The 22,506-nt window shown below is 37.7% G+C and overlaps 1 protein-coding gene across 2 annotated transcripts; it reads left to right on the top strand.

Moving 5' to 3' along the window:
- The first annotated feature begins 535 nt into the window (after nt 1-535).
- Nucleotides 536-22,306, top strand: SPIN1 (spindlin 1). 2 transcript variants are annotated; one of them, XM_086479319.1, is made up of 5 exons: nt 536-732; nt 11,962-12,010; nt 17,379-17,635; nt 18,641-18,889; nt 21,596-22,306. In XM_086479319.1, the coding sequence occupies exons 1-5, from the start codon at nt 681-683 to the stop codon at nt 21,793-21,795; spliced, it is 807 nt and encodes a 268-aa protein (XP_086335445.1). In that variant the 5' UTR covers nt 536-680; the 3' UTR covers nt 21,796-22,306. The 2 variants fall into 2 exon arrangements, with proteins under 2 accessions (XP_086335445.1, XP_009956874.1); XM_009958572.2 differs by having other exon boundaries at nt 17,379-17,632; nt 18,656-18,889.
- Nucleotides 22,307-22,506: the final 200 nt, after the last annotated feature.

A 22,506-nucleotide genomic window follows, 5' to 3' on the forward strand; every position in this document is an offset into this window, starting at 1 on the left:
CTTGAGCAGTCGTTGCAGTGGCATCAGTGGTTTTGTTACCTTTTGTGTTGGATTTCTTCAACAGACTTTTTTTTAACTTCAACGGAGCAAAGTTATACTGTGTGGGGGTGAGGGTGTTTCATTTCTAATAAAGGGAATTAGTTGGTTTGTGCTTTACCTCTGATGAAGGTAGCACAGTTTCTTCTAAGCTAGTAGTCATTCTTTGCTGTACCTAAGATGAGTGGTTTTTCAGAAGCTTTCCTTGCTATGTCTAATTGACTTTGATATGAAACTTGCCTGTGAATATGAGGGAAAATAGCAGCACTAGTATTTGGTTTGCTGTATTCTTGCCTATATGCCATCTGAATGTTTTCAGAGTAGCAGGATATGAAGGAACTTATGGTTAGGTATGAAAACAAGCATTAAAATGAAACGAAATATTTTTATCTTGACCAAGTCAGCCAATGCTTATCTTAGCCAACCAAGTCTCAAATCAAACTACTTTAACTGGTTTGTTTTTTTCTTTTCAGACTACTGTAATTCAAAGTGCATCTCCTGCATTTGAGGAAGGACAAATTCATGATTGAATGGTGGATTAATAAGTAGCTTCTTATTCCAAGAGTAGAAGATATCCTGGAAGTTGGAAGAACTGGATTTTCACCCTAGTCCAGCAGCTTTGCTGCTCACTTAAACACAGATGAATGAAGACCCCATTTGGAAAATCACCAGGTCAGCGGTCCAGAGCTGATGCAGGTGAGGTGTTTTTCTGGGTGGTTTTGTTTGGTTTTAGGGAGTAAAAAGTGGTCTTACTTCATAGATGGCGTTTTTATATTTTTTATATATATATATATATTTATATCTTTATATACATGTAAAAAGTTAATGGTTTTATGAACGTGTTATCATTCCTGTCTTAAAAGAGCATTTACTTTTGTTATAGAAACTGGTGAATTGAGAAGGCATATGTAAATTTAATTTAGCAGTACAGATGTACATGTAAGTGTTCCATATAGTCTGTAATATTGTAAGTTACATAAAATTCTAAAAAGAAACAGAATCAATGTTGTAGGATTACATTGACATCCTAAGAGTAGGATTTCTCTTTTTTATCTTGGAAGTGCTGGAACATAAACAAATTTATTCACCATATATTTACAAGTTAAGAGTAAAACTTTATAATTTTATAAAATCTGTTCAGCTAGTAATTGTAAAAGAGATTCTTGAAAACACCACAAAAATGCAAATACTGTTGCTACTGTGTGTGCTCTCTCAGCTGAAATAGTCTTTACTTTAAAGCAATTTTTTTATTCAGAGAATTTCAAATATAAGTAAACATTCATCCTCTTATGACTAGTTGGGCTTATTCAGAGTTTTGCAGCTTGAAAGACTAATGAATCTCAGTCAATCTGGTGTGCTCTGTAGTAAGGATTATCAGCAATGATGCAAAAAAAGCCTCAAGTGACTAGTGAAGAATTGTTCCAAAGGCTGATACATGGTCCTGTATAGGTTAACCTAGACACCACTTCGGCTGTGCATTCTGCCTCAACTAGTTTAGGACAGGGATTAGAAGTTATCATTTGCAAGTTAGTAGTTCTATAGACCAACAGTTTGAGAATGAAAAGGTTACAGATAAATGTTGTTCGTTCTTTGTTCAGTTTGCTTTTTAGCTGAACTTACTTAGGTATTGGTTTGTATATTTAGTCTTTTTTTCTGTTATAAAATTATTTTATGTTTTTTGGTGCAGGGGAAGTGCCCTTCATATTTTGTGCAGCAGCAAAAGTCGCTAGTCCGTGAGCTGTGTGGGGAAAGACTTTGTGTAGACACATGATGCAGCATATTTGCTATCACCAGCCATTGTGAATGGGAGCTTTTCTAAAAATCTCAAGAAACCAAGCAACTGTCATGTAAACTGGGAAAGTTCAGTTAACTTCTAAAATACCCAAGTAATAGCCCATGCTTTCAGTTATTCATCCAGCTCATTGAGAACTGAAGCAATTGGTACGGGAACATTCCTCTGAAACCCTCTGGAAACTTTCAAAACTGTGTCTACCTGTGATTAGCTTACATTAATGTTCATTTGCTGTCACTCATTTGAAACATCTACTGATTTCAAAGGTTACTTCAGCAAATATTTTCAGTAAAATGTTTTCAAAGGAGAGGCCCAGTATGAAGTCTTAAACACTTGGTTCAGTGAGTTTTCATTTCATCAGCTGATGAGTCATCCTTCCTCTTGACACTGGCAGAGTCCCTGTGTATTTGTAAGAGAAAAGAAAGAGAGCAGGCTTTGACCTGGTACTTAACTTCAGTCTTGTTGACTTCTAAACACTAACTGGGTGCTGTGCCCAAGTTCACAGAATTCAGACACTAGGTTTTTAAGGCAACTGTTATAATAATTTTATCTTGGTGACTTCAATGTGACATGCGATGAACAACAAAACTACAGCACAGATTTGAAGTGTTGTAGGGTGAAACGTGTATTGAGGGTGATTGTGTGGCTGCATTTTTTTCTATAAAAAACAAACAAAAATTAAGCTAGGACAACATTTTACTTGAAGAAAATTTTGCTTCGCATTTGTTTGTTTGGCTCTTTAAATTTAAAAAAAAAGATAATTTATAGACTTATTTCAAAGAATCACATTTTGTATTCTTTGTTCATTATAGTTTGTCCTAATTGACACCATGCCAAATTGTCATTAAAATTGACACACAGATTTCTTTAGGTGTCACTTGCTCTTTAATATCCCTATACAAGTTACAATTAGTCTTTATCTTTTTCTCTGAAGTTTTTTTAATCTTAACTGAGAAGTTAAGAATATAACTTATGTTCATTGGATTAATGTAGTATCACTGTCACTTAAATACAACCCATAAATCATACACATTTGGTCTGCCTCAACTCTTGGCATAGTTGTGGCCTGGGCTTGGGTATTGATGGCTTTCAGCCTCTGGCTGTTAACGTTCTTGAGGAAGGCAGCTACTGACCTTGCTGTTGTTGCTCCTCCTGCTGATCATATTTGGTGGGCTGAGGCTAGATAGCTTTTACTGTCTTTTTGGGGGCAGGAGAGGGGAAGGAGAATTATCTACTGCTTGTTTCTTGATTATGGGTATGCATTAGGAAAGAGTGGAGCCAGCAGCCATCATTAGGAGAGTGCATAGTCCACTGTGCAATGAAGGTTGGGCATGGGACTTTTGAAGTCAGCTACTGGGCAAGAAAGAATCTTTATCACAGCACCAGTAGCTTCACTGATAGTGGTCAAATTCTTCCTTTGAAAAGAACAGTAAATGCAGCAATTGGGTTCATCAGAGTTTATAAAATTATTATTTTGATGGCTGGAAGAGAGGCTTTGCAGTGTGATACAGACTAAGATTGTAGTGAGTTAGTTGTTTGGAGGTCTTTTTTTTAAAAAAAAGTGTCTCTGAGAAAGCTATCAAATGTGCAACTAGGTAAAGAGACAGAGAAGTTTAGGTGGCAAAACTGTCTTCTTAGAAGGAGAATTTGCTTACAAACAGATGAAGACATCGTCTTCCTCAGTTTTCTGTTAAAAGTTTATTTGCTAGGGAAGGATGGCTTCTAATCCTGCAGTTATGGTGGTGTTCTGTGCATTAGGATTAACTACGTGTCAGTGATCCTTGTGACCTTTTATAGACTCCTAAAGTGGTTATGGTGATGTTTTGGCTTGGGTTGTGGTTTTTTTTTCCTTTCTTGGGAATGTTAAGGATTTACCCTAGTTAAGTGATTACTGAACTTGACAGCTACTTGATTTGAAATAATTAATAATGACAATAACAATGGAGGTATGATGTTTGTTACCTACATAATTGGAGAGATGTTGGTTTGATGGATCGCCTGGATAGCTGCATCTAAAGACTTAAAGTCAGCAGCTCAATATTGCACTGAAAACCAGTAAACCAGGAAACCAGTCCGTACTGGAACCAGTGCTATTTAGTATCTTCATCAATGACACAGACAGTGGGACTGAGTGCACCTGCAGCAAGTTTGCAGGTGACACCAAGCTGAGAGGTGCAGTTCATTCACTAGAGGGGAAGAATGTCATCCAGAGGGACCTTGGCAGGCTTGAGGGCTGGACCCATGCTAACCACATGCCAAAGCCAAGTGCAAGGTCCTTCACGTGGGTTGGGGCAGTCCCCAGTGTCAATACAGATGGGGAGATGAAGGGATTGAGAGCAACCCTGCAGAGGAGGACTTGGGGATACTGGTAGATGAAAAGCTGAACATGAGCCAGCAATGTGCGCTTGCAGCCCAGAAGGCTGATTGTCCTGGGCTACATCAAAAGAAGTGTGGCCAGCAGGTCGAGGGAGGTGATACTCCCCCTCTGCTCTGCTCTGGTACCCACCTGCAGTACTGTGTCTAGCTCTGGGGCCCTCAGCACGAGGAGGACATGGACCTGTTGGAGCAGGTCCAGAGGAGGGCTGCGAAGATGATCAGGGGGCTGGAGCACTTTTGGTACAAAGAAAGGCTGAGAGAGTTGGGGTTGTTCAGCCTGGAGAAGAGAAGACTCCAGGGAGACCTTCTTGCAGCCTTTCGGTTTATAAGGGGAGCTTATAAGTAAGATGGAGAGGGGCTTTTTACCAAGACCTGTAGTGACCAGGCAAGGGGTAATGGTTTTAAACAGAAAGAGCATAGCTTTAGATTGAATATAAGGAAGGAATTTTTTACAGTGAGGGTGGTGAGACGCTGCAACAGGTTGCCTGAAGAAGTTGTGGATGCCCCATCATTGGAAGCATTCAAGCAACCTGATGTGGTAAAAAGTCCCTGCCTCCAGCAACAGGGTTGAACTAGGTGGTATTTAAAGGTTGGTTCTGTGGGGAATTTGTGATTTCCTAGAACAGCTGTAAAAGTGTTCTACAATAACAAGTTACTTTCAAACAGGATTTGCTGTGCTTTACAGCATCATTGATGTGAATATTGTATTGTAACATTTTTACCTTTTTTAAAAACGGTTGCCACTTCCAGGAAGCTACATGAACACGTAGTGTTTCAGAACATGTGTTTCAGAAGAGCTAGATGCTTCAAGTGGAAAATAAGCTTTTAAAAGTTGTGCTTATAGAATTGCTATGACCTGGGAGTAGACAGCACAGGATTAGTATAGTTCATTTTTCCTGCTGCTTAAAAGATATGGTGAAAGCATGGAATTAGTTTATGAACTTTGTATTTAATCTGTTAATCATGTAAAATCATAAAATCATGGGATTCTAGGAGATTCTTGGATCATGTACAGGCTACAGAAAACTATATGGAGGTATAGATAACCTAGTGGTTGCATCAGGTATTCATATAAGGCAAAATTTAATGCATTACCAAGGCTTTTTGCAACCGACTTTGTTGTGTGGTGTTTTCTTTGAAAAAGCCTATTTTCATTTGTCCTGTCTGCCTGCCTACAAAGGAAATGCTTTTATTTGCTGTAAAGTAGGTGTAAAGGAAGAGGTACATTTGATTAAAATACCTAGGCTTTTGAAATATGTCTCTACTGGAAATCATACTTCATAGTTCCATCTTAAGAAATAAAGAGTAGAATTGAAGATGGAGAAAAGAAGGAAAGCTAGACTTATTTTTTTCACAACAGTAGAGTACAGCTTCTATGAGTTTGTCAAATATAGAATTGCTTTCCAGGATATAGTTTCAGTAAATCAGCCAGCTGCTCCTATGCATGGCGGTGTGTCTGTCACTCTAATGAGTGTATGGCTGTGTCCAATATAGATGAATACAGGTGAACTTTTTTAATTAACGTTATATAGTATAATTGATTGTAAAATAAGTTGTGATTCTGCTTGTGTTTACACTTATATTTGACCTTTTTTAGTCTAGTGATAACCTTTTCAATGTTGTACTGGTGAAAGGCGTGGTCCTCTAGAGTCCTTCCTAGCAGTTATCTCCTAGAGGTACAGAATCCCAGCAAACTGCATGATGGTCAGGAATAATTGTAATGCCTTTATTGGATGATTTGAAAATGTGAAGTAATTTCTTAGTAAAGAACTAGGAAACATTAAGTCATATGTGAGCTTTTGTAGGGTTTTTTCCCCCCATTTAAAAACAAGCATAAATTGTTTCAGTACTGTGTTTGTGAACTTTGTGATCCCATTCCTAGATGTGAATTGCTTAGGATTGCAGTGAAATATTTTGGAAGAGTCAGAATTCATTTTATCTCTGTATTTCTGGTCTACTTGGGTTAAAAGAACTCTCTTCTTTCCCCAGACTCTTCAGTTGAGGTTCGGCAATACGAGGTGTGAATAAGCACATTGAAGTCTTTCTTAGGTCCCTGAAAGTAATTCCAAAGTAGTCTCCAGATACAGAATTAATTCCTGTGAGATTGCTGCTGTTCCCACAGAATATTCTGAAATACAACTTAAAACATCCAGCTTTTGCTGCTGCTTGTTGTAAATACAGGTGATAGTCAGAGAAGTAAGATATTGGCGGTGCATTTTGAAGAGCCTGACTTTCATGGATTGAATGGAGGGTGCCTTCTTATGTGACAATAAAAACATTGCCAGTAGCTTTTTCCCATCCTTTTTCCTGTTGTCTCCTCCTGTACCTCCCAGCTGAAATGACATATATTTCCCTTGGAGTCAACGTCCTGAAAGAATATTTGGTTTAGTTGTCTCACCTTTTTTGTTTGTCTTTATTTAAAATAGAAGTATTCAGAAACATTGTTCCTAGTTTTGCTGTTGAATTTTAAGGATCTGTTGTAAGGATCTGTTAGGAGCAGAGTTAACCAAGGCTCAAAAACCACACAGACCACATGACAATTAAATGCTTAATTCTTTTGCTCTTGACTGGGAGTTGGAGTTCATTTTCTATGACAAAAGAATGTGTTTGTGTGCTCTTAAGTGACTGAGACATAAATTACAAAGACTACTGAAACTAATCTGTTTACTTTGATTTTTGTTCTATATTAGTTTTTTCTATTTTTATGTTCAGGGAAGTTTAGTTGTAAAGAGTATTTTGAGTATTATCTAAAATAAGGAATTTCATGGAGTGTTCTAGTTAGAACTCGTCTTTCCATAGTTAAAAGGAGGCAAAAAATGTGGTTTTAACCATTCAGTCAACACATTCATGCCATATAGAATGTAATAGCTCTTCTTCATTGTTCTCTAAACCAAACTGTGCTTGACCTCAAAACACTTGGTAGGCAGATGGTTTGCGTTTTTTCTCTTGAAAGATTTGCATGAAGATACTGCCCTTGAAATGTTTGGGATTTTTTAAATGCCTTTCTGCTTTGAACTGGGCACATGACAGAGAATGACTAATGCTAATTAAGCTTCAGTCTAGAGCTGTTTAGATAGTACTGGAGATTTCAGGAGAATTTATATAAGCCAGGTTACTGCTTTATGTTCCACAAGCATTAGGTGAAGATCATCAGCAATATATATGTATGTTAAAAGTTCATTTAAAAAAATTCTCTCAAAATGTTTTAAGTCATTAAGACATAGCCTTACAGGATCATAGGCATCACTCATTAAAATGTCATGCACTTACAAATAAATATCTCTGTAAAGAAACTCTACAAGCTCTTGGAAATTCTAAATTGGGAAAGAAGTATTCTGCAGAGCTGATTTCTTACCATATAAAGATAGATTTCCTGTCTTTTATTTTGTGGTCACTTTACTTCTTTCTTTTAGTATTACAGAAAAGCAAAATGCACAGGACTTACTATATCCTCACATATCAGAAGAATTTTAGTATTTCCAGTTCACTTCTTAATTCATGTAGGGATAAGAAAAACTGAACAGTATTTCTGAATATTTTTATTGTGAATTGGTTATAATGTGCTTTGCCACTTCAGTGGAGTAGTTTTTGCGGCCATTCAAAGACAGCCTTGCATTAGCTGCTTGAAACAAATGTTTTCTCTTGGCATGGGTCAGGTGATACTTTGCAAGGAAAAAGATGATTGTTAAAGAGGTGCTTTGGGGTCCGTAGCTGTTCTATGTGACTGGGGGTGTTCAGCATACTTTTTATATTGTTACTACTGGTGCCTTTGTAAGTTGGAACGTACCATCTTTTTTGTGCCGTCTCTGGACTTTAGTGTAAGCTCTTGTTAGGGAAATTGTCTTCCACATGCTGCTGTTAAGCAGATAAAGTGTGTACATCTTATTGATGTTATATTGAGAGTTACAGCATTGTGTAGTATATGGTCTTCAAGTGTGGAACTAGTTTCCTAAGGTATAAAATCTGCATTTGCTTGGATTTTTGTTACTGTTTATAAGTAATATCTGTAATTGTTTTAGCAGTTACTTTAAAACATTACGTTGTTTTAGATGCTTTTTATAATAAATGGGGAGAAAAAGTAGTTTGGAACAGTTGTGATGTGCTACACCGTCCTGAGGATGATAGTCATCCTCATTTTTCCCTTACTGAAAGGGGATCAGGCAGTGAAATTTGGGCGAGTGCTGGGGGAGCATGCAAGTGTGTGTGTTTAACAACGCAACGGCTAAATCAAGCTGTCTTGCTGTTAAGTGTGCATGAACTGCTTAAATTGGCTTCCTGAATTTTCTTGATTTCAAAATCATCACTGAAGATTTCAAGGATTATGAGTGTACTCTTTACATATATCTTGATAGCTCGAAGGAAGATGCTGTCCCAAGTGATAAATAAGAAAGTGCCACTGTTGACATCTGGAACAGCCCCCCTGCCCCCATTAGCTACAGCTTCAGACTCTGCATGTTAGTGAACTGGCATGTAAGGCTTAATTTTTGAAACTCACACATTTCAGATGTCACTACAGCTGAAAACATAGGTTCCTGAGGATTTGATACGAGCTTGAGTATTGTAAACATAAGATGTAGTATTATTTTAATTCTGCATTTCTATAAGTTTGTATATGTCCTCTTGAATTTTCCAATGAAAATGAAAAGACTAAAATATTTATGAAGACTTTGAAGGTTATGCTACTTCTAGTACTCGACTCTTGTGTGATGCTACTACTATCATGAAAGTTTTGAACATATACGCTCCAAAGCCATGCTTGGAACATACACATAGAGTTAAATTTAAAAAAACTGGATTCTTTAGACATAAAGACAAACTCAAATATTTCTCTGTAGATGCTGATTTAAGAATCCATAGTTGAAATTCTGGGCATGTTGGTACATAAACATCAGACATTAGTTAGTTACACATGTGTCAGTCCAGCAGTCTGACCAGGTTCTTTTAGACTTTGTGGGCGAGAAGGGTTTAATGTTTTGATACCAATTGAAGATATCTGACGTTAACATGGGGTTCTGTTTTAGCAGAGACAATACACTGAAATTACAATGCAATAGTAATATAGCAATTGCTTGATGACAGTGGCTGTCAGAGTGGCCCCTGGGTGGTGTGAGCCACCTCACTGCATTTTGTTCAGAGCCCTGTAAAATCCCACATGGTTGGCCCATCAGTGACCAAACTTGGGAGACTTGGCGGCTGCCTGTCCTGACCTACAGGCTCGGATCTGTCCGGCATATCTGAGATAACCAGATTCCAGCATGGTGGTTTGCAGTTCTTGTACTCTCCCACCACCATCTCCCTTGCCTGTTGCCCATAGCTCCCTGATGGCTAGCAGGGAGCTGCCTGGCCCAGGAGACAGCACAGCCACAGTAAGTTTGCCTGTTACAGTGCAGAACCCCGAGTCCTTCGTACTAAACCGTGAGCCTCCTCCATGGTGAGGATAACCTGATTCACTCCTTTTCCCCATAAACAGGTCATCTATTCTAGGAGTGTATCTCTTGGTTTAGCTGAAAATGTAGTTTGGAGATGAGTTAACTAACTCGTAAGAAGATAAAAATGTCTTGTAAGGGGGGATGCATCTGGTGTTTGCAACCACTTTAAAGTTATGTTCATGTGAATAATTATCACACACTCACCCACCCACCCACCCACACACACACCCAGGTGAGAGAGGGAGAGAGAATCAGGGGAAGTAAAACCCAAGAAAGACAAGTGATGCATATGAAAGCAGTTGCTCACCCCCAACTGCCCAATGCCCAGCTAGTCCCAAGGCAGCGGGCCCCCACCCCAACCCTGCCCCTTTTGTCACTATCCGTGATATCATATGGTGTGGAATATTCCTTCGGTCAGTTGAGGTCGGCTGCCCCAGCTATATTCCCTCCCAACTTTTTGTGCACTGCCAGCCTACTTGCTGGCAGGGTGGTTTGAGGAGCAGAAGAGGCCTTGATGCTGTGCAAACACTGCTCAGCAGTGACTAAAACATCCCTGTGTTATCCAACACTATTTTCAGCACAAATCCAAAACGTAGACCCAAAACAAGCCACTATGATGGAGTTTAACTCTAGCCCAGCTCAGATCAGTAAAATGAGGAAGGCTGAGAGAATCAGGATCAAGCCAGACATCTCTTGGCCCTTTATCTTCAGCGTATATAGCAGCCATTCCTTTAACAGGGTCTGTTTGAAGTTGACCATAGTAAATGATCCCTATGTATGTGGGCATTGGCTATGATCTGAAGCTGTAGTTTTCATTCTGAGAACTTTGATTTTTCTAGCTCTGCACATCACCTTTTTATACATCATGTTATCTTTTGAAACTCTTTTCTGTCATCTTCTTGCATATCCCCTCTGCTGACTTCTTCACTACTGCTCACAAGAAGGCTTCTAACAACCAGCAGCACAAGCCTGCTTTCCCCTTTCCTCTCTCCAGCTTATTAGGAGCTTTCTGTTTTTCATAAGCATCCCAAATATCACTGGGATCTGGGCAATGTTCTTCTATCCGTGAAAAATCACACTTAGGATTTCTCTATTCTTTTTCAAATTTATCATCTAGCTTTTTCCAGCCTTTGTTAGCACTCACATTTTACTGTCTAAATAGTAAGGGGCCTGTCTGCAGTCAGTCTTTTCACTAACCTTCCTTACAGCTTGAGTCACCTCTTTTAGGCTCTTATTCATGACTCAAGTGCTAAATCAGAATTCCCAGTATTATTGAACTGTTATCACATAACATTCACCCTATCATGTCACAGACTATGGTAGCTATGATGCCAGTTAGTGTCAAGACTCCCCCACTCTCTGACCAGATTCTCTTACATATTGCACATAAGGAGCTCGAGTTTAGTGTTTGTAATACTTTTTTTTGACATTGCACTAGTTTTTGATTTAGCAGAATGTTTAGCAGAACCATAAATTCATCAGTATGTACCAGAATATAGTAATTGCAATATACAATTGCATCTCAATATAAACTTGATTCTGTTTACTGATCTCTGGAACATGCTCACTGTTGCAGCACTGAGTGCACCCAGTTGCTGGGAAGGAATACATGGGTTGAAGCCAGCTCAAACCTGTTGCTCTTCTGAAAGCTCTTTTTGTTCATTGTTTCTTTTTATGTGCTCTGTTAGGCTGAGCTGTGTATATACTTCCCCAGTCCTGGTCTGGCTGACTCAGGGAGATGTGTATTTGAATCCTTTTGATTAACTCAAGGATGAAAACTTACACAGCCAGTCCATTTGCTTAACTGTTGTAGCTGATCATCTCGACTGTTACAGCCACTTTCCTAGAACAAAGACCACACGTGCTCCTGTTGTGTTAAGCTTAGCTTGCTTTTTAATAGTTGGCATCAGTCACTCCTTGTGTTCATCCCTGAACTTCTGTATTGGGTTTGCGTGGCAAGGTTTTGGTAGCAGGGGGGCTATAGGGATAGCTTCTGTAAGAACTGCTAGAAACTTCCCATGTCTAACAGAGCTGATGCCAGCTGGCATCAAGGTGCACCTGCCACTGGCCAACTGATGATGGGGAGTGATAGAGCAGCTTTGGTGGACACCTGCTGTCCAACCAGGGTCAGCCCACCACAGTTTCCCATGCATGTGGGCTATGTCTAGCTCTGCAGAGCCTTCTCCCGTTGTAGCCATTTATAGATTCGTCATAACATGAAACTTTTGGATTCTTTGTATTTTGACATTCAAAAAGAAGACTTTTGTGCGAGATGACTTTTTTGTCATACAAACTTTTTCAATAATTGCAACATCATTTATATTGTAGGTCATGCAGGAGTGTCTGCCAGCATGATGAAGAAAAGAACTTCCCACAAGTAAGTTGTTAATATTTTTACTGAAGCGTAGCTCTCGGTAACTGGAAGTACTGTTCTAGGAATACGTTGTATTGTTCTATGCACTTCGTTCTTGAAAATCATGTGGAATAATATTCAGTCGGTATATGTGTATAGAGTCAAGACTTTCAGTTCTTTCAGGAGAGTGGTATGAAAGAATGTCTCACAAATAAACTTTTAAACATTGATTTGACTGTTGATATGAAATTATTTTTGAATACAATTTCATAATTCTTTCTGGAATTCAGAGAGAAGGGGTTGCAAGCCAGAAATTAGCCGCATGTGCTATAGGATATCTGTTCTCTGGGACAGAATTCATGCATTGTCAGCAGGCCAATAAAAACTGCAAAGCGTGCTTACTGATAATGCAGTCTGGAAGTAATCTTAGAAATATCTAATCTTGTATTCACTACAGCTGTAGTTTTGAAAGGGAATTTTCACTTTTCTAAATTAAAGAATATACTGAAATACTTCTGTAAGGAGGCTGCTATTTCTGTGTGAAGGATACCTGCTTATCCTACGCATTTATGGCATGTATTTTTCCCTCTACAACATTTTAAAATAGTAGCAGCTGAACACTGGTGAGTAGGTGTGTGAAAATAGAGGTAATGTTCTGGACATAATTGATCTTAGTGTCAAACAGCAAGATACTTTATCTGGCTACATCTCTGGTGGGAGAAATCAAATGTGGGTAAGTGTGAAATTTGGTAAAATGTTACTGGTTGTGTTTTAAATGTAAAGTCATACAGTAGTGCATCAATCAAAAGTGATTTGTTCAGCAGGTGTATTTTCCACAATTTAACACAGTTAATCACTGCTAACAGTGTTAACTGTTGCCCAGAGAACACCTGATGTAAAACTACTCTAATCCCTTCCACAAGCTCATCATTATCCATTCTTGTCTATCGTCATAGAAGGCAAAGAGAAACATTTATTTGTCTAGGGACAGCTAGAGTTGGTTAAAACTTAATTTTTCTTGTTCTCTTTCAACCGCTCAGAGAAAGGAGTGTATGATGGGAAGACTATCAGAGGTGGGTTGCCTTTTGTACTTGAGGGTGGCTAGATTTGTCTTTATTGTTGCGTTGATATACACTTATTTAAATACCTAAATAGGCTGTAAATTTTTTAGCATAAAGGCTTTTGTGGGGCGTAAGAAGTTTTGATCTTAAGTGACATGATTTTGAGGTATTTAACTGAAGCATCCAGCTTAGTTTTATGTTAATTTAGCCTAGCTCAATTGTTTATTAATTATTTAGTAAAGGTTTTTTGTGACAAACTGAGATGATTTGTTGTGTGCTGCTCACTGACTTCTGAGAATGAGGTAGAGTAGTAAGAGAATTTTTTATATTTGTAGTTTACCATAAATGAGTGGGATAAGAATGACCATGTTATAATATATGCTGATACTACTCCGAGCTGTTACATTACTAACTCATGGTCTACTGTATACTTTGTGACCAATTCAGTTATTTATTTAGTTACACCTCATTTAAAGAGAAAGAGGAACAAGCCTACTGGTATTCGAGGCCATTGAGGTAATTTTAAACTAGCTTCAGAAGGTTTGTGTCAGAGGAGGGAGCCAAGAGAATGGAACAGGGCATGACTCAATTATTGAGGATGTGATAGAATGAGCAGTGTGGATGAATCTTCTGAACTCTTCTTTACTAAATGGTTGTTAACTGTTGAGCCTTTTGGAAATGGTTCCTGTGGCTCTAAAGCAGTTCTTCAGAGTGCTCTGTCAATGGGCAGTGATGACCTCTGCTGATATGAAGGTGAGCTCACTGGCGTCAGAGCAGTCAGTTATCTCCTAGATCTCATTCTTTCCACCCTTGGTGCATGAGTACAAGAAATAGTATAGAACAATCCTTTCTTCATAGGCTCTTCGAATTCCTTGTAGTTGGCAATTCAAGGACCTTTAGTGCAGGTTATACCTTCAATTTAACTACAAGTAAATGTAAACATTTTGAAATTCTGATCCCACTTTAAGCTGACTTGTAATCTTCGTTCCTGTAGCATCTGAAGATGAAATTCACAACTAAATTACGGCTTTTGAGGGAGTACAGAAAGTACTGAAAACTTGCCTCAGTGTGCCTCATAGTCGAATATCGTGAAAAGTAGTTGATAACAGTTCTCTAATCTCATAGCATTCTGCTATTAATGATAGTCTGTAATAAGATCACAATTGTAACAAGTTTTGGGTTCTATTTTTAGTACCTGATCTGCTTTGCACCATGAAAGACTTGAAATGTTGCTGACCATTGCTGTTCTACTGCATTTATACTGCTTTGTAGTTTTCCGTCTTGTTTTTCACAGTTGTGCCTTTTTTGCACATCTGAGGGGTATGGTCCTCTTTCACTCTTCTGTTTTGTGGTGTTTTGGGGGTTTTTTGGGGTTTTTTTTGTCTTAGTTCTGTCCTGCAGTGTTTTTCTGAAGTCAGGGAAGAACAAACAAACAAAACAAACAAACAAACCTCCAAACAAACAAAAATCGCCAACCAAACCTAAACTGATAACTTTACTTGATAGGTTATTGGGAGTTGCTGTTCTCCTTTTTATAAATGCTAGTTTGTCTTTTAAGCAAAACCCTGAAGTAACAGTTGATTTTTCTGCTGCCAGTACTGTGCAGTTCTACACTGTATTCATTTCCCTGGTAGCAGCTGCCAAATAGTTTGTGTGAGGACCATATAAACACAGCTTTAAAATCTGGCAAGATGTCTTTCTGCCTGTGTAGTCTTTAGAAATTTTCTAAAGTATCTGGTTCTCATAATGAAACCTTTTGACAGAACTAGGCTTTACTTACCAGTTTACTGCCTTCAGGGTAAGGAAAAGGATCTGAAGCTTTTGGGGATTGAAGGGCCATTTACAATGAGATTGTGCCTGATATGACGAGAGCTATTTCCTGGATTTGTTATTTTCTGGTTTTTCTGGCTCCATGTTTTACATGTCCAGGAAAATTGTTACGCAATTTTCAGGAGCAAATCCTTCTGATGAAATAGGAGGAAAAAATTGTGTTGGGCTTTCTGGATATAGCACTACAGAAGGTTATGTATGTTTATATTATTTGGTATATCACAGAAATAACACACGGTTGAGGAGAGGAGAGGTTTGAGTTGTTGGTTACTTGGTTGTCTTATATAGAAGGCTGTTCATACATATTATTTATTGATAGTTAGAAACCTATGCTTGCTTTCTTACCACGTGTTCAGATGCAAGAAGCAGTAGGTTTTCTGTGATGATTAGCTAGTTTGGAAACCTTATTTCTTATGGTATGAACCACTGCAAGTGAGAGTGAATGGCTATTCAGTAGTGCAACCTTCAAACAAAAATTTGAACTGCAAGTACTCTTGGCAGGTACTTGACTTGTTATCAAATTTGTAATGCTTTTTGCTCTCTGAGGCTTTTTAAAGGTACCAATTTGAACTCATTTATGTTGTCTTTTTCCATCATGTTTTTCTTAAAATGAGTGTGAAACTTTTTGCTTAATTGTTCCAATTTAAATTTTAACATATATTATGCTTTATAGACAGAAAGTAAAATTGACTGTGAGGTTGAACATGAATAGTGTTATTTTTACCTTTTTCAATGATGAGATGATTAGCAGCATAGACAAACTGCTTGCAACTAGCGTTGTTCTATCTTTTAAAACTTTTTTATCTTCAGTTGGTTTTATTCTGCTTTAGAATGGAACCATGATTGATTAGAACTAAAATGCATACAAAACACTTATTTTTATTGTGCTGAGAACTAGATCTCTGATCTCATTTTGTAATAGTAAACTATTACTGAGACTGAGAATTAAACAAAAAAAAGTACATACTTGAGCAAGAAAATAAATGCATTCTAGTTCCTGCATAAAATTAGAACCACCTTTGTGGGAAAACGTCTCTTAACTGGAAGAGGTTGGAGTTCCTATAATAATCTGTGCTGTCAAAGTTAGGAAAACAAAAACTGCAGATGATTACAAACATGACATTTGACATAACCCTCTACTAAGATCTTCATGGTGAATAAAAGTCTGGAGGTGTGGGACAAGCTGCTGAAGGAATTGCACATCTTTTAATAGTTATGATTAAATCTTCATCATTAAGCATTCCAATGTCATGTAGGAAGTGCATTATTTCGGAAGACTTCTTCCAGGATTTCAGTGGTATGGTTGTTATTTGACTTTTTTGGATGATACAGGGACTTCTCTGAGACCATTCATTGTTCCTGGAGGTTTCTCTTTGGTTGCTTTCTGTGGTCTAAGGAAGAGTATTGTTTTCTGCAACTGGCACTCTCTTTTAAGCGTACTAGTGGTGCACATATTTTACTGCCATTTAAGTGAAGTGTGTGACACGTAGTAAAGCGAAAAATTATTTTGCAGCTAGTTGACACTCATGAGAATTTTGATCAGGCAACCCTCTAAGTAATCTTTTTAGGAATGAGGATGTGCACTGTGACATGCTAAAATAGATATAATACTCATTTCCTGAAATATCACCATACTGTCATAATGTTTCTTAGTTTCCATTTGTATTTGAATTGTCAATTAGTGTTTTTAGTAACTGGGTTGAACAAAACTTGTGTAATACTTCCAGTGATTTGAAACTGTCAAATAGCTTACATGACTGTTGATCGGAACAACTGTTACTCACCAGAGGGAATTCCCATGCAACTTCCATGAAGATAGAGGAAGGACAAAAAAGAATATTTAATCTGTTTTCCACAACAAGGAGCATCCCTTGTATTACCATTAACATTATGTATCACTTTTTTCTTTTGCTACACTAAAAAGGAGCACTAGAGAAGTGTTGTTGCTGCCATGTGTCTTTGAAAATACATGAAGACAAAAATACCTGTAAATGGAGAAGGAAGCTAAACTTCCTTCAGGTGAGAACACAGGTTAGGGAATTTTTTAAATTCCAAATGCCTTGGAAGAATTTCAGTCAGCCACTGGTAGTATTTCCACTGACTTCCTCCTGGGACAGGAGTTGTGTTTACTATTATTCAGAGAACAACATAATAGTGAAGTTGTTATAGTGCCAGACAGCCTTGTGCTTTGAGACCTGATCAGGTGAGTTTTACTTCAGACGTTGTGTAGCAAGGGCTAAAATAGTTCTTCTGTCTTAAGCAAACTGGTTTTAGAAATTGCTATTAGAAAACTGACCTTAAAAAGCACATAAAAAATGTTTCACTCCTTTTCAGTGTTGTTTCTTTTTTCCAGTACAGTGTAATATGCTTTATACCCTAATTTGAATAAGGTGCATTAAGCTGTAAAATATATTGCCATCTTAGAGCATACAGCTCTTGTCTGGAGTAGAATTTTGAATATGTGTGTACTTGTTTAATATTATGTTTGTATCTGTGTACAGAAAGCATAGGAACAATGTGGGACCAAGCAAACCTATTTCTCAGCCGCGAAGAAATATTGTAGGCTGCAGAATACAGCATGGATGGAAAGAAGGGAGTGGACCTGTAACACAATGGAAAGGCACAGTTCTTGATCAAGTTCCTGTAAATCCCTCTCTCTATCTTATAAAGTATGATGGATTTGACTGTGTGTATGGACTAGAACTGCACAAAGATGAAAGAGTTTCAGCACTTGAAGTTCTTCCAGACAGAGTTGGTAAGTGGTTTAGGTTTTTCTCCTAAAGTTGCATACATATAAATGCTGACATTTATGATTAAGTGTTCTCCACTAATCTCTTCAGACTTCTCCCAAGATAACATCTGACCACTTAATGTTACTCACCAATTTAATTTTTGTCACGTTTGGGGTAATCTAAATGCTCCATTTAAATTTTCTTGGCTCCATAAAGATTTGATGATACCGGCGAGTGCAGTGCTGTCTTCTGTCTTTAAGTAGTATGCAGTACATTCTGTAGTTTTTGTTTAGAGTCTTAGATCCCTAAGAACCATATGTAAAGTTAACATTGATATTTCTGTTAAAATTTAAACTCTTAAAGCCATCTTAGCTATGTTGTCTGTTGTGTGTATTTTGACAGTGATAATGTCACGTGTTTCTTCATGTACTTCCCCTAAGTACTTTCAATGATGGGGGGAAAAGGCATTTGCTAAGTGAAATAATTTGGTTAGTAACAAGGCTTTTTAATTTTCAGAATTAGCACTGGATTGTTAAGCTGCAGGTTTTTCAAACTGCAAAGTTTGATATTTACCCAAGTAATTATTAGTTTATAAACAGAATAAGCTGTTGCTTCTTCAGAGTGCAAAGCAATTGGTAGCAATCTCTAGAGTGGTGTTAAGGGGAACCAAACCCCCAAGTTTCATTAGTAACTTGATAGAATTGTTCTGTGATTGGCCTCTCTTCCTCTTCTCCCCTACCTGCCTCTCACCATCTAATGTCTAGTTAAAATGCAGTCTCTTCGCTGCTGTGGTGTCGATTGATCTCGCTTTACCTTGCACTACGATGGTTTCATCATAGGGAATATGATGATGCATTGTTATTTTGAGAACATTCTGAAGTTCTTTGGTTCTTCAGTAGTAACCTCTCTGGAATGGACGGTGTTTGTTTTGTATATGAATTAACTAGCTTCCTATCAAATTTGTTTATGAATCAGAGTAAACGTGGTTTTTCACAAAGACATATATCTGGGCTTTGGAATGAACTTACGACATGCTGTCGTTTCAGCTTCATCTCGAATTAGTGATGCCCACCTGGCAGACACCATGATTGGCAAAGCTGTGGAACATATGTTTGAGACAGAGGATGGCTCAAAAGATGAATGGAGGGGGATGGTTTTGGCTCGTGCTCCTATTATGAACACATGGTTTTATATTACCTACGAGAAAGATCCCGTCTTGTACATGTACCAACTCTTAGATGATTATAAAGAAGGTGACCTTCGCATTATGCCTGATTCAAGTAAGTAGGCCAGTTACTGTTTTCTTCTGGAAAGTGGCAGCTTTTTATATTAACTTTTAACTGTGTTTTATTTATGGACAAGAGAGTTGACAAAGATCTTTTTTGTTACTCCCTTAACTTTTTTTGAAGTATCACATCTGACAGGTTATAGCACAACAAAGAACATCTGTGTTAACTGCTGAAATATTTTACTTTTATCATCATTAGTGACATATGCAGGGAAAGCATTTTCCATAATTATTCCTAATTCTGCTGAAAATATGTACATACTACTGTGGAAGAGTTTATGCTTGGGTTTTTTAATGGAAACTGTCAAACCAGAAGTTTTCTACTGTAGTTTTGTTGCAGAAGTATCATAGCTCATTGAGATGGCTCTTGATTTCAGTTTCTGAAGCAGTTACTGTGGGAATAATATTTTGGGGCCAACTAATATAGTGAGCTTAAGTTCATTGGGGTAGATGTCTTCAGTGTGAAAAACTTTTGAGTGATTTCTTGGGGGAAAGAAGTACTAATTTTCGGAAGTCGGTTTTCTCTCACATGTTGCAACACACTAACAAGAAAAATACTTCTTCAGATCAGGAGGGATATTTTCCCCCCTCCCTTCTCAAAGTGAAAGTCATCAAGATTTTTCCTATTAATTTAGAAGGATATTCACAGAATCAGTGTTGTTCAAGAGGTTTGGATGGCCAGTGCAAAAAAGAGGGGGGGGGGGGGGGGGAAAGCTTGTGAAGAATTACTTCCCTCGTGTACCTAAAAAACACTTCTCTGACAGCAGTGGTCTGGGTTTTAAAGAAAATTAATGATCGGATAACTGTAGTGGTTGGCCATGTATTGCTTTACATAAGTATTAGTTATAATTAATTTGTTGAGTTTGAGACTGTCTTCCTTCAGATCTAGCACTGATAACAGTCTGCTCGCTGAAGAAACAAATGGCGCTTGTTTGCATAATGTCTGTAGTAACCATCTGTATTTAGATACTTTTTTTGCCCCGCTTTAACAAAAACCAATGTATCTACTGCTTGTAAAGAGTGAGACACAAATGTTAATGGAAAAAGGTGACTTTCCTCTTCCCAAGCTCTTTCAGATTTGAACCTTGCTCTTTGTCTTAACTATTAAAAAGTATTGGAATGTATTTTAAGTCTGCTTTGCTTTCTTCTGTCTTTGGGAGTTGGAGTAGGGAAAGAGCTTATGCTTTTCTTTCCATTTAAGAACTAATTGGTTTTAGTGTACTTTCTTCTCCATGCTCACCACAAGACCATCTTCTGCTTACCTGCTTCCAAAACACTTCTAAGTATATGCTACCTTACCTTAATCTGAATGCTTTCCATATCTTTTGTGTTCTGCCCTTAAGTCAATGATTAGAAGAGTAGTATTTTTCAAATCAGATTGTAGAACACCTGGAAGTATGTCTGTAAATTTGGTGAAACTTGCCCAAATTTAGATAAAGTCTTTTAAGCTTTTTTTATTGAGGGGAAAATGTCTTGCTGGATCTGATACCAAAACTTCATCAAGAGTTCCTAATTCCTTCTAAATGAAAATGTAAAAGTTTAACTTGCATCTTTGCCAAGGAAGACTCTTTACATAAAACTGATAGTAGGAGGATAATAACTACATATGGCAGTGCATTTCTAGAGGAACTGAAACAAAAGTTGAAAGAGAAACTTCTTAAGTTTGTGGAAGAATCTTAAGTGTAAGTACAAACCAATCTGTTCATTCCCTGTTGTGGTGGGGTTTTTTTTTCCTCCTTTGGGAGTTTGTTCACAACTCAGAGAACTGAAAAGAAAACGGGTGAAATCTGTAAGGGATTCTTAACACAAACTTGGAACGAAAACATTAATTTAAAAGCTTAGTATTTCCAGAATAACAGCCACATCAGGTGTGACCATTACTAATATAAAATTCCTCACTGGAATACGAAACACAAGTTTATCTAAACTAGTCAAAAAAGGAGACAAGCTGAGAAAGGTGTGGTTAGCTTCCAGTTGTCCAGTACAGTGGAGCTTCCAGTTCTCCAGTATTTCTTCTACCTTTTATCGTGTTTCTTCTGTGGTTGGCTTGTAACCAACACCTTGGCAATTGGCATGTTAGAAATCACAGCTTTTTGTATCCAGATTTGTCATAGGTATCATCTAAAATAAAAAGGTGTTTCTGGCTAGGCATGGCTAGACAAGAAAATAATACGGTTAGACTTTACCAACAGCATTGTTCCAGTTTGGAGTCAAAAGCCCCTTTTAATGAGGAGTTTACACTTACTGACATTTTAGAAGAGTGTGTTTTTGTTGCAGTGGCATGCATATACTGAAACTTTGAATAATAGGTGTGGTAAGAGGGAGCTTTAGTTTGGCTGCCTTTCTGCTAAGGAAACCCAGTGCCTTTTTCTGCTAGTGGCTTAAATTCAGTTATCCACAGATATTTTCTGTGACTCATGTGTAAACCTTCACGTCAAAAGATTTACTTCTCTTGACAATCAAAGTGCTATTTTTGTCTTAAAACTGAAGACAGTATTACTTGAAAATATTTCTGCAACTGTACTTTATAGAAGCATGGCAATTCTAGGTGCTGGTCTAAACAAAACTAATTTTTTATGTACTCTGTATTTAAAACTTCTGATTGTTTCATGTGAGTTTTAAAGAAGACTCTGCAGTTGTCTTCCATGTTGAAAAATACCATTCATGTCTACCCAAGTACACTGGTTTTGTGTTACAGATGATTCACCTCCTGCAGAACGGGAACCGGGTGAAGTTGTGGACAGCCTGGTAGGCAAACAAGTGGAATATGCCAAAGAAGATGGCTCAAAAAGGACTGGCATGGTCATTCATCAAGTTGAAGCCAAACCATCTGTGTATTTCATCAAGTTTGATGATGATTTCCATATTTATGTCTACGATTTGGTGAAGACATCCTAGACATCATCATGAACTTTAGCCAAATTTGTGGAACTATGAAATGTAAAATTTGTAGACACAAAGACTTGACTGCTTTCCAGTTTAATGAAAGCTTAAATGTCCCTGCGAACCCACAATCTCTGCCAGCAAAACTGTTTTGTTCTGAATAATATAAACAAACGTGACACATTTTGTGTAAGAGAACTCCTTTTCTTAAAGGAAGTCAATATATTTGGGCAGGAGGGAGTTAAAAGCAAAGAACAGCTGCAAATTCAAGCTGTGTAAAGTTGATCTAGTATTGTAATCATTGATCTAAATTTTTTCATAGATTTTAACTTTTTCTTCAATCTTGCACTCACTTGTTCAACTGCCACATGCAAGTGTAGTTTGATATTTTGATATGCCTTCTTTTGTAACATTAAATTTAATTTCTTGGCTACTGGCAGTCCTTGTTTTCAGGGTTGAGACAGTCGTGATTTTTCTGAAAGGTTTAAACAGTTTGTGCAGTGTTGAGGAATGCCTAACCCAAGTAACATCAATCTGCTGTGTTTCTACACTTTATTTCAAATTTAGTTTTTTAAGAACTTGCAGTACATGGAAATACTTGTGCATTTTTACTAGTCACAGGGCAGTAGGATATCAAGTGTTCAACTTACGCACCTTTCAGTGAAAAGGCTTTAACTATAAAAATGTATTTAATCCGTATAACCAGTTAATTAGAAAATCCAGGTT

This window comes from Leptosomus discolor, chromosome Z (genome assembly GCF_034619465.1).
Source record: "Leptosomus discolor isolate bLepDis1 chromosome Z, bLepDis1.hap2, whole genome shotgun sequence".
Classification (NCBI taxonomy): domain Eukaryota; kingdom Metazoa; phylum Chordata; class Aves; order Leptosomiformes; family Leptosomidae; genus Leptosomus; species Leptosomus discolor.